This window comes from Drosophila suzukii, chromosome 3, assembly GCF_043229965.1.
Source record: "Drosophila suzukii chromosome 3, CBGP_Dsuzu_IsoJpt1.0, whole genome shotgun sequence".
NCBI lineage: Eukaryota > Metazoa > Arthropoda > Insecta > Diptera > Drosophilidae > Drosophila > Drosophila suzukii.
Genome location: NC_092082.1, coordinates 2,928,184 through 2,940,714, shown reverse-complemented (window position 1 = coordinate 2,940,714; position 12,531 = coordinate 2,928,184). Strand labels below are relative to the sequence as shown.

The window sequence follows — 12,531 nt, the reverse complement described above, 5'->3', positions numbered from 1 at the left end:
TATCAACCCTCGTGTATATTTAGTAACCTACTGGAATGAAGAGCAGAATTCATGAAAAACTTTCCATGCTGTGGTGGGTGGGGACGAACCAAGCTCTCTTTTAATCGATATTTAGAAGCCTACCAGTATTAAAACCAGACCAACTTAACACCATTCTTCTCTTGCTGCGTACTCACTACTACAACAACTACTACTCCTCCCTGAACCTGAAATATCCCCCCGAATAGAAACTAGAGCAGAACATAAACCGCCTGCAAAAGTCCGCCTCCACATCGCAGGCGAATGTGACTCCGTCGCGTCGCGGTGATGAATCCAATTTGCTGAGGGATTGGGACTTCGATCGCTTCTTTCCCAAGAACGGAAGCCCTGGTCCGAGGGGCAGTGGACGTGGTAGTCCCACCACCACTGCCAGCCTGAGCCGGAGCTCCCAGCTGAGTACGCTGAAGGTGGAGACGAAGCTGCAGAGGGCCAGTGTGGCGGAGGCCATCACGAGACCCGTTCCCAGGGGTTATCAGCCGCTGAAGGCGGCGGAACCAAGTGCCAGCCAAAGTATTGCCAAAGAACAAGGATCAGGATCGGGATCGGGAAGCGGAAGCGGAAGTGGCAGCTCCAACTCCACGGCGCATAAGCGCCAGGACTCGGATTCCCGACTGCCGATGAATTTTGTGCGTGGTTTTCGACGCGAGAACTCGGATTTCTTCCCCCTGACCAAGCGACACTCGGCGGTGCTGAGTGGTTCTGCTGGTGTTGGAACCACGGCGGGATCGGGATCGGCGGCGCCCTCCACGCAGGCCCATCAGCTCCAGAGATCGAGTGCCGTGTACCAAAGGAACAGCATTTACAACAGCAGCATCAGCAGCAAGAGCAAGGAGAATGCCCAACCAGGAGCAACTGCAGCAGCCTCCACAGCCACTGGTAAACCAGGAGCAGCAGCTGCCACAACTACTACCACTGCTACTACTACTACTACTGCCACCAAGGGAGCTGCTCCGAAACCTTCCAAATCCCTGGCCAACTTTAATTTCCTGCGACTGCGTCGCGAAAAGACTGAATCCGTCATTGTGCTGCAAAATGCTGCCGTTCGCGCCCAAAGGCAGCAGCAACTGCAACAGCAGCAGCAACAGCAACTGCAGCAGCAACAGCAGCAGCAGGTAAACGTTCTCAGCTCGCACAAAAAACAACCAAATCAACAGAGAGGCAAACATTTATTCCAAAAAAATGCTGCGAACATAACTCACCAAAAAGAATATTGCAAAAATATTTATCCCATTAAATTGTGTTTTGTCTTGGCGCCAGAAACGTAAACCAAACCCAAACTACCCATAAAACAAGGCTGAAATTTACCATTTGGCTCGCTACTTCCATACTCACCACATCCACACACACACGCACTTTAAACTAATAGCTCGTATATAAAAAATTAATTAAAACAATACACGCCCATTGTTGCTAATCAAAATACAGCTGGAAATGTAAAAACATCTAGGGATAAACTAAAAAATATGTATATTTTTGCTTTTCATCGCTTGAGCATGTTTGGTTTTATTTGGTTTTATATCTAATTACTTATTGCATTCTCATTTGTTTTGTATAATTTCCTTTAATCAATCAGAACCCACGCCATTTTAGGACTTAAGCTAACCGCAACCGTAATTAAGGCTATCTAATACGCTTAAGAACTCTGATTAACTAATGCAAATAACCGGTAGACAGTCGAAAATCGGTAACCAAATCATGTGTATAACGAAAAATCCCGAAAAAAGAGGCAAAAGTATCGAATGCTAATGAGATCAGTTTAATACCCGTAGTGCAGGTTGAAGCTATCCTAAATTTACTTTTTAAATGTTAATAATACGGTGTCGATAAACTTTTATGATTGAATTTTGGTATTTGAGGCAGCTCAGTGATCATTTAAAAATAGAAAAATCAACTTCAAAGAATTTAAATAGTAAAATAAAAGTAAACTACTTGGAATTAATTGGTTTTCAAATATAGATTGAATTATTTATTTTATTACATATATTTCAAAAATACTAACTTTTTTTTTGGATTTTAAATAGACAATAGTTATATATATATTTACCCACTGTCTCTTGCTGCCTCATGTAACTCTGTAAATTAGAATGCTGCTCTGTATCATCTGTATATTCTATTGCTTTCGCTCAAAATTGTTTTAAAGCTTTTCTCTGTACAAAGACAAACTCGAAATCAATTAAAAAGTTTGCTGGTTTGGTTAGCAAGAGGAAAAGTTAATTAAGAAACATAAATAATACACACCGCCCCCAACCTGAGAGATTGTTTTTGCAACTTGAGCCACGTTCTGCCTGCTGCGCTGAATCTGAAATCTGTTGCTAATTTAGTTTAAGTGTTAGCTTTAAAACAATTTTGAGGAACACAGAGGACTCGATACCGAACACCTATAAATGTTATAGCCTGTAAGCTCTCTGTATAAAAGGATACACACACAACCCGCACCCACAACTCTATCTGTATCTATATCTGTATCTTTACCTATTATCCTTATGCGGCTAAAATTCGAGGCTTAGTAGTGGAGGGGTCATCATTAGGCAACCTCAAAGTGTCTCATTGGCATTCATTTATTTTGTGCTGCTGCTCTTGAATCTCTTTTTGTACGTTCTTTGACTCATTTCGTTGTTATTTCTGTTCCGACATTCTATAACCCCACTCTCTCTATCTCTCTAAAACTTCATTACAATTGTTTGTAAAGTTCGGATGTATTTGATATACTAAATCTGTTCTATATGTTCCCACACAGAATCGAGGAGGCGGCGGCGGAGGAGGCGGTGGCAGCAGCGGCGTGGGCGCCGATGGCACTGGATTGGGAACTCCTGGGACAAGGACCAGCAGCGTCCTGCCGGATCTACTCAGCCAGGCGTCGCCGGCAACGCCACCACGCCATGATAAATCATCCAGTGAGGAGGTGAGTAATATGCCCCATAAATACTCCACTTTCGTCCTCTTGTCTTTTTCGTTTTAATCGATTTTTCATTGTGTTTTTTACGTTCTTAACCCTTGTGTCCACGTTGAGTTTATTTATTGTGATAATATATATTTCGTTGTATCGTTCCGTCTGTCGTTCAGGCCGATTCATTTCCATTATCTTTGTTAGGATTCATGGTTAAGAAAACACCGCTGAAGTTCTTCCGGTTCGATAGCAGAATCATAAAAAAGTTCATTATCAGTCATTAATTTTACAATTTCACCTCAAGTACATTTAATAATGAGTGAATCAGAACACTTCCGTATGGTGGCTTCATAATATACTAACCTGAGTAATTATTGGAAAATCCTCAAAACGAATTTTTTTTGTATTATTTTTTTAATGTTTTTCATTAAAGTATATTTTGTATTTGCCTTGAATTGTACTTTTATAGTCTTCAAAGCTGATTACTTTAAAAACAACTGAGTTTTTTTTTATTTTGTCAGTTTATTCCTAACCCCTAATATATATGTGACTAATCCCTAAGTTAAAGAACATCTCTAGCATAAACATATTTCTTTGACGTGGAGCAAAGTTCATTATGAAGAGGGTAAACAATGAATTGGTCGACAAATTTTGAGAATTCAAAATAATTTGCATGCTCGTATGAAGCTCTTACAAAGTGCATGACTTAGTAAAAATGATTTACCGTGAACAATAAAATATATAGAACCAAAAACGTTTAAACAAATTTCTTCTTCTTAATTGTGCTTTGTCTTTCCGCAACGTTTGAGCTGATGGCCACTACGATATATTTTAACAAATTACAAATTACCAATCAAAAACAAACAAAACATTACAATAGTAAGTATGAATGAATAGTCCCCAAACCGACAAAATGCTCTTTATTTTGTATAATTTGCTCTCTTATAAAAAAACAACAAATCCCAACAACTACCAAAACAAGAAAATACTTTTGTGTATAGTTTTATTTTTCTCCACCTTATGATTTTTCATCACATTATCACAATGTGTCATATTTATTGTATGTGTATAGCTCTGTTCTCTTTAAAGGATATGGAAATCTTGAAGATAATTTTTCACACATTTTCTGTACATTTATTTCCCAGCACTAGGAATGACTTTAGTTTTTCTCTGTAAATACAATGTTATAATTTTAACTGTGGAGCTTCCAATGCGATCCACTGTCTTCTGCGTTGTATAGCAGCCAGTCTTTTTCGCTAATTTTTCGTCTACAGTGCAACTATAATTTACACACATCCACATACATACATACAACCTACACTGGAAGAAAGGCTTCCAAAAAGTTTTCAAAACACAAAAAACACACAAATTATTTTTAAAACATTTTTCCTTATTTTTATCAATGGCCTCTTGGGAAAGACTAATCACATATCGATTTTTTATTTGTTTTTGTTTATCCTAATACATTTCCGCCTTTTTTTCCATCACTGTTAACATTGTCTGAGTTTCCGCTACATTTTTATTTAATGTTAGGTTAAGCATCCACACATAACACACCCAACAACACCACACAATTTACTTTTGTAATGCTGTATTTATGCCCACATAAACCGAAACACACACCCAAACCTTGCATGTGTAAATTATTTTATTTATTTATTTTTAGTTGACATCTCAAGACTAATTGAAATTTTTCTTGCACTTTTTCTATTTTTCTTTTCTCTCTGTATAAAAAATACCCAAAACCAATCAAACCCAATGTAAAAACTCAAACTATCGAAATAATCGAAATATATCGATAATGAAATCTAAAACAACATCAAATAATCAAAACGTATGGATAACAAACAATGGTCAACTTAAAACCAATGAAATGTAAAACAATCGAAATAATCGAAACTTGTATCGATTAACCAGTATCAGGCGGCCATTAGCTCATCCGTGCATTCCACGCCATCGAAATCGTTTATCGCTAGCAGCGGAAGCGGCGGCGGCGGTCTCGGTTTGGGGGGCGGTAGCGTTGTGGGCGGCGTGATTATCAGCAGCAATCACTCGCCACAATCGACGATATCGCTCGCCTCCTCGTCCTCGAATTCGCGCCAGAATTCGCCCAAGAATTCGATCAGCAAGACGCGCTCCTCCAGCAGTATTACTAATCTCTTGCACAAATCTGCTTCTTCCTCCTCTGCGAACCTGCACCACCTGACGCCCTGCTCCTCGACGTCCTCGGCCTCGATCTCCAATCCGCTGCCCCCGCACGCCTACGCCCTGCAACAGAAGCAGCGCAGTTTCCTGACCTTTGGCTTCGGGGCCGGCGGCTCTGGTCCTTCGCGCCGGGAGTCACATGTCAATGTCAACGTAACGCCCACCTCCCACGAGGCGGCCAACGATACGCCCGAAATCCGTAAGTATAAGAAGCGCTTCAACTCGGAGATCCTGTGCGCGGCGCTGTGGGGCGTCAACCTGCTGATCGGAACGGAGAATGGTTTGATGCTTCTGGACCGATCCGGTCAGGGCAAGGTGAGTTATCGATTGAAATTACTTTCCTAAAGAATTCGCGTTCTTAAGAAGTCCTATAAAAATCAGCATCTAATGAATGTTTTTCGCCACAGGTCTACCAGCTTATCTCGCGACGCCGTTTCCAACAAATGGAGGTGCTAGAGGGTCAAAATATATTGGTCACCATATCTGGAAAGAAAAACCGAGTGCGTGTCTACTACTTGTCCTGGCTCAAGTCGAAGATCTTGCGCACCGATGGACTCTCCGATGTGAGTTTTAAATTGGGAACACTTACCATCCAATTCAATATAATTTGTACCCACAGCAAGTGGAGCGTCGCAACGGTTGGATTAACGTGGGTGATCTACAAGGTGCTGTACATTTTAAGATTGTCAAATACGAGAGGATTAAGTTCCTAGTGATTGCATTAAAAGACTCTATTGAAATTTATGCATGGGCTCCCAAACCATATCACAAATTTATGGCATTTAAGGTGGGTCCTTAAAATTCAAGTTATATATTTAAATATTCGTTAAACGATACATTTTCCTAGAATTTTGGTGAATTGGAACATCGCCCGCTTTTGGTCGATCTCACCATTGAGGATCAGTCGAGACTGAAGGTGATCTATGGCTCCGCCGAGGGTTTCCATGCGGTTGATTTAGATTCAGCTGAAGTATACGATATCTATCTTCCCAAGCATGTAAGTTGGCTTGACTAAAGGAGTGTTGTAATGGCTTGCTAAATAATTACTATTTCTGCAGACTCAGGGTGCAATCATTCCGCATTGTATTGTGGCGCTTCCGAACTCAAATGGCATGCAACTGCTGCTGTGCTACGACAATGAGGGCGTCTATGTGAACACTGTGGGCCGGGTTTCCAAGAACATTGTGCTGCAGGCAAGTCATTGGGGAATCCAGCTAGCTTATTACTTTGCAAGTATATTAATGGTATATTTTTAATGCCTTTTAGTGGGGCGAGATGCCTACCTCGGTGGCCTACATTGGCACTGGACAAATCATGGGCTGGGGCAACAAAGCAATAGAGGTGAGATATTTACTTTGAGAGCCCTGGATAATAATATTAATGGATTTTCTGCCCCCATTTCAGATACGTTCCGTTGAGAGCGGCCATTTGGATGGTGTGTTCATGCACAAAAAGGCGCAGCGCTTGAAATTCCTTTGCGAGCGCAACGACAAAGTATTCTTCAGCAGTGCCAAAGGTGCTTCATCGTGTCAAATCTACTTTATGACGCTCAACAAACCGGGCATGGCCAATTGGTAATCCAATCCAATCCAATCCAATCGACGTTAGATGATCGATGATCTTGGCAGGCAGCCTTCGATCGACGCCCCAGCGATCGATTTGCTCAACCGGCAACAAAACAAAACAAAACAACCCCATAAACATTTTCTTCTTATTTTACCACACAAGCAAAACGAAAAAGAAAGTATCTAAAGCGAACACATAAAAGATAATTAGCTGATTTAAGTGAAGAGTGCATAACGTTTAAGTGAGATATCCTAAAACAGACACACCAACAACAAGAACAACAACAACACACCTACAAACAACCCGAGATCATGAAAATGTGCTTATGAAATTCACCACGACAACGTTTCAATTAGTAAATGTGCTAAGAAAACTCGATCAACACGAGCCCTATATATATATAAAAAATAATCTACTTAATATTTAGAGACGAACATTTCAAGCTCACTCGTCGAGGTTTTTTGTCAGATCTGGTCAGAAAACGAAAGCAACCGCAATTAAAGCAATTTGTATCCTCCATCCTTTCGGTGTATATGTATATTGACGTTACATAACTGAACGAACACACCCAGCACACACACGATTCAGATTCAGATTCATTTCAAATGTCGTTTCACGATTGTGTTTGATTTCGCTTACAAGTTAAACTTAAGTTGAAAACCAGCAGCGCAGCAGAGAAAGCCACAAAATATATACGAGTATATCGAATTTTCTGCACAAAGCAGAAAATATAGAAGAAAATATATGCAGTTAGTTTTTGTTCTTGATATTATCAAATAGAATTTATTTGTGCGTTTCCGATGATGATAACATGTTAGTGGAGAGAGCAAAAAGTACATTTATACATAAATTATTGTCTGCGCGCTAATTTTATGGAAATGAATATGGAAATCGAAGCGAAGCAGAGCAAACAAAAACCCACATAAAACGCCATTGTAAAAACTAAGTGATAAACAAGTAAATAATTGATTAATGTAAAATAAAGCCGAAAGCAACACAAACCCAAGCAAGCTTGCAACAATTGAGGATATCTAATGGAAATAAATAAAAAACGCACCATGACGTTTGCGAGGAGAGCTACCTTAATAACGAAATTGGAGGGAATTACAAACGAGAACCTAGTTAAGCTGCATTTTTTACTGAACTTTTATACAGAGCCAGGAGAATGATAAGAAAAAAAGAAAAAAAAAACAAATGGATGAACGAATCGAGAAGGGAAATTAAACCAAAATTCTATAAATCGTAGCATGTTAAAATTGATAACCATTTACGAACCATCTCCGCTTGTTGTACTGTGTGCATTTTCTTTGTGTTTTTACTAGCTTCAATATCAAAAGTGGTCATGTTGCAATATCTCTATATCGAGTGCATATAGAACCTTTCCCCAACTGGCGCACACTGAGAACATCCCCCATGGAACACTAATTCTGCCTTATTTTGTGTTGTTTGCGTGATTTCATCCCACTCCTCTTCCACACACCACACTCTCCACACGATATAAAAAGAAAGTCTCATTAAGAAGTATATTTAAAATATTGTTTGTTTTTGTGTTATAAAATGATTGTACGCCCCCGTATTTAATAATGTTCATCGAAGCAAAATGGAAAAGAAAAGTGCACTAAAATGCACATCTAAAACAAAAAAATTAAAGAATTAGTAATAAATGCTTACTTTATTTCTAAAATAAAACAAGTAAAATGATACAGAAATGAATGTAAATCTAATTATTATATATATATAATCTCAAAATTAAAAAAAAAATACAAAAAAATAAATAATTTGAATTTTAATATTTGGTGGGTTTTTTGTGAGGATGTAAAGTCATTCGGATAATAAGCTATTTATCCAAAACCATGAAAGAGGGCGTACCATTTTAAAAATTATATTGGAATTATATGTCATAGTAACATGCCTAATCATCTCATTAAAATCAAGCGGTCTGATGCTTGGTTTGTTGGTAAACAAAACTGGTAGAATTGTTTTTATTTATGTCTTATTTTTTCAAGAGATTTGTGTTCAGTGTATTTTTCCCTGATATAATCACAAAGGTTTGAGTCAAAGCTAGTTTTTACATTACATTACGCAGGCAAGATGTATAAATAAAAACGGTCACTCTAAACATACCGACGGGTAGTCCCGGGACATGCACCATGGTTTGAGTATGAAATAGTTATATCTAGGTCTCAAACCTTTTTATTGAATTTAGTTAACAGCCGCTAGTGATGGCAAAAATATTAATTAATCGATAGCCCACAAGACATCGATATTCGATACAATAGGAAAGCAATCGCTCTTTCACCACCTCTAGTCAAATTCGGCCCAAAATCCGAGCGAATCGGACGCGTTTTCGTCGCGAGTTTTACCGCTGCTGAGTGAAATATCAACAATAAGTTTAAATGCCGCGAGTATTTAATTTATATGATAAACGAATGTCTTATTGATTTAACGAGTCGCGTCGTACGAAATTGCATGAATTCGAGTGTTTCGGGTCGCGGATATTAAAGAAAAAAGGATTTGTGTATACCGAAAAGGCTAAACAACAAGCTTTTCAAAGGTAAATCCCTGGAAAAAGAGTGCTAAATGGAGTTTTGCAATAAGCAAAAGTGCCGGAAAAAAGTACAAAACATAGTGCAAATGCAAAAAAAGGACGCCGACTATACGTATATGAGGTCCTTGTGTATGTGTGAAAAATCCTGGACAACGCCACTCCTTTTGCGCAAAGAAATTTAACAAAAAAAAAAGGAACGTAAAGAAGCTGTATATAGAGAGCAAAACGAAGCTGCGCCGGAGTTGAGCAAAATATGAAAACAAATATGGGGTGGGGGTGTACCATATAAAGTCTGGCTGCAAGCAAATATTTTGAAAGAAAATCCCTTCAAATTAGGATTCCGATTTTAGTGCAAATACAACGGTAAAAAAGAAATTGCATTTGGAGTAGCGGCATTTTTAAGGGTGTGTAAGTGAGTTCGAGTCCTTGCCGTCCTGCTCGCACCCTCTGCGCAGAAGCAGGACAGCGAAAAAAACCCCGAAAGAAAAACAATTGCAAATTGCAGAAATGCGAAAATACAAAAATACTTCTTTTTTTTGTGGCCAACAGCTGTCGGAGTTTTAAACACCTGGCGAAAAAAGCCAACATGAGACACCTTAAACAGTTAAATGGTTCTCCTTTTTATGGCTTTTAATAACTGGTTTTGCAGAGCCTTGCTGCGTAGGTGCGAGCGAGCAGGAAATATACCCCAACCAAAGAACCGTTGATCGCAAAATGCAACTGCGATCGGGAGCAAAAGAGGGAGACAGCAAGACATTGGGGAAAAAAACCAAAACAAAATAAAAAGTGACTTTTGTTTTTGTTTTTCTTTTGTTGTCTTAGGTTCTGTTTGCTTGTGTGTGATATTGTGTGGGTTTCTTCTGATAATTTCGCTATCGTTGTTTTTGCCATTATTTATCGCTTTTCTTCGTTTTGCAATTCTCCAAGTGGCCGCAATTTATGCAAATATGCAGAAATCACAATTCTATTTGCACTATTTCCTCAATAAAAAATCGCTGGCGAGGCCAAGAATATTATATTGTTGTTAACTTTGAGCTCTTCGTGGGTACAATTTCACCCTCTTTTGTGCGTCGCGTGCTCCGCGCTTCTTTTTCTCATTTGTTTATTTTTAGTTGCGGAATTTCTGGTTACAAACCGTATTTAATTTCAACGACTTCCCTCTGTTTTCTGTTTTGCTCCTTTTCTCTCCTCCTCCCTCTTCATCCGCTTTCCTTTCTTCTCCTTCTTTGTCTTGCAGAAACAGTTGCGCTCCATGTCATTCCCCCAAACACGTAAAAAAATTGTATAAGGACCCCAATATTTTAGGATCAAGGTTTTTTTAAAACAAAATATTTTTTAATATCAAAATATTTCGTTAAGTCCGTCTTGTAGTCTCTAAAAATTATAAAACCTGGTGCTATAATAATTTAGATCTCTTTTCAACATAATACCTTCTATATAATACCATGCTAAAATCTGCATCACATGATATAATTAATAGATCATTTTATCTTGTACTTCATTAGCAATACCAATATTATTTTGCCTATAGTACCATAGAAAAATAGCTTTACTTTTCTTTATATCGAGTGAATTTTATAAACCCTATATCAAAATTGTTTCCTGTGCACTGGAAAAGGGAGCCACAAAAGAAACAATGAGGAGGAGTTTGGGGGAGAATAAGGGCCCGTCTTTGTTTTATGACTTCTGCGGATGTTTATTTTTAGTTGCCTCGCTTAAATGTTTCAATTTCGATTTCCACACAACATTCATCGTCAATTTGTCGGCGATTTAAAAACTCATAAAATATGTCCAGTTTTTTTCTTTCCGCCGCCATAAAACTTTCGCCTACGCTCGCCCAATTTGCATAAACTTAATTAGTCAAATGCAGGCACAAAAAGTTATCCGACAAATTATTCTTAATTAAAGAAACTGCCAAAGTCGTATAGCACTTGACAGATTGAACATTCAAAAGCGTTAATTTTCATGCAAATCTGGGTATTATGCTAATCGCCTTGGATGGCCAAAAGTTAACTCTATGCTTTGAATTTATAGTTTCAAATTTTTGGCATTTATGGAAAACTTTTTAAGTATCATATAAAATGCAGCCAGCTACTCAACAAATTGTTCCTAATTAAAGAAACAACCATATAAGAATCTACTTGACAGACCGAGCATTTAAAAGCTATAATTTTCAAGCGAATCGTGATTTTATGCTAATTGCTTTAACTATATGGCTGCGATTTATTGTTTCAACTTTTCGCATTTTGTTTATGGAAAAACTTTTGACAGGGCAAAACTCAATCTGTCTTTTGTGGGCTCTTTAAAAGTCATACATCAATCTATTCGCCAGATGACCAAATTTAAATGGTTTAGATTTATTGCTTCACATTTATGCTTCTGAATCTTGTTTTAACTATTTCCAAAGAAATCTACATCGAAGATCTTTGCAAATTAAATTAATCAAGGGCACACACACATCGCAAAAGTTATACAACACATTATTCTTAATTAAAGAAGCCAAAGTCTATTTACATTTAAAGCTGAGTTTTATGTTAATCGGAAAAGTATTGTTTTACACTTTTCGCATTTATGAAAAACTTTTGCAATGCCGAAACAAGCAAAAAAACTCAACTATTTCGAACGAAATCGAGATCAGCGATATCTCCAAGCTCTTGAGTGTTATTTTCCCCCGTTTGTTTTCGTATCTTTTTTCGGTGGCCCACGCGCAGCTGGCGAAATCAAGTTTAGGAATTCCCCGATAACCCCCCAAAAATATATACATATTATACCCCCTGACTTTATCTCTTGCGTCACTTGATTTGGCACAAGTTTAGCACACGACTCTTTTTGGCTTCCATGTTTCGGCCCATATGATCTTGGATCTCTGGCATTTTCGTTCGACTTTTCAATGGAAACCCATACAATAGCTATAGGTCTATATATCTGTAATGATATGAGCAGCTTGCCGCAAAATGTCGCCTTTATTTATTCATCCATTTTTTTGGGGAACTGCCGTTTGGCTATTCACCATATAAGGCTTCCAAATTGTGTGCGAGTTTGGGTCTTGGTTTTTCGGTTGATCAATGATCATGGGTTGTTCATGGCTTGGGGCCATTTGGTTTTTATTGTCCGAAGAAAAGCGATATTAGCTAAGCCTAATGCGGCCATTTGTGGTTTGGTTTTTATTCGATCTTTACTGGGTTCAGTGAACCCAGATTGCAGTTAAATTTGTTGGTCTAATTTGGCAGAAAAATGGTGCTATATAGAGTAATAAAATCTTGAACTTGAATGTAGTTGACTAGCA

The 12,531-nt window shown here is 38.4% G+C and overlaps 3 protein-coding genes across 28 annotated transcripts in view; 2 read left to right on the top strand and 1 right to left on the bottom strand.

Moving 5' to 3' along the window:
• msn (serine/threonine-protein kinase msn) overlaps window positions 1–8,310 on the top strand; it is a 34,798-nt gene extending 26,488 nt beyond the window's left edge. For 6 of the 14 annotated variants that reach the window (XM_065865134.2, XM_065865133.2, XM_036815110.3 and 3 more), the window contains 9 exons: window positions 228–1,151; window positions 2,777–2,941; window positions 4,844–5,446; window positions 5,539–5,694; window positions 5,751–5,918; window positions 5,979–6,128; window positions 6,190–6,324; window positions 6,398–6,472; window positions 6,536–8,310. In XM_065865134.2, the coding sequence (XP_065721206.2) occupies window positions 228–1,151; window positions 2,777–2,941; window positions 4,844–5,446; window positions 5,539–5,694; window positions 5,751–5,918; window positions 5,979–6,128; window positions 6,190–6,324; window positions 6,398–6,472; window positions 6,536–6,709 (2,550 nt within the window). In that variant the 3' untranslated portion in view covers window positions 6,710–8,310. The remainder of the gene's footprint in view (window positions 1–227; window positions 1,152–2,776; window positions 2,942–4,843; window positions 5,447–5,538; window positions 5,695–5,750; window positions 5,919–5,978; window positions 6,129–6,189; window positions 6,325–6,397; window positions 6,473–6,535) is intronic. The other 8 variants (XM_036815117.3, XM_036815116.3, XM_065865136.2 and 5 more) reach the window with 4 other exon arrangements.
• RpL8 (ribosomal protein L8) overlaps window positions 1–12,531 on the bottom strand; it is a 107,488-nt gene that overhangs the window by 29,249 nt on the left and 65,708 nt on the right. The window lies entirely within an intron of this gene.
• Window positions 9,014–12,531, top strand: part of Spn (protein phosphatase 1 regulatory subunit spinophilin) — a 53,102-nt gene continuing 49,584 nt past the window's right edge. For all 11 annotated transcript variants that reach the window (XM_017078486.4, XM_036814900.3, XM_036814908.3 and 8 more), the window contains exon 1: window positions 9,014–9,251. The gene's annotated coding sequence lies outside the window, so the exon portion shown is untranslated. The remainder of the gene's footprint in view (window positions 9,252–12,531) is intronic.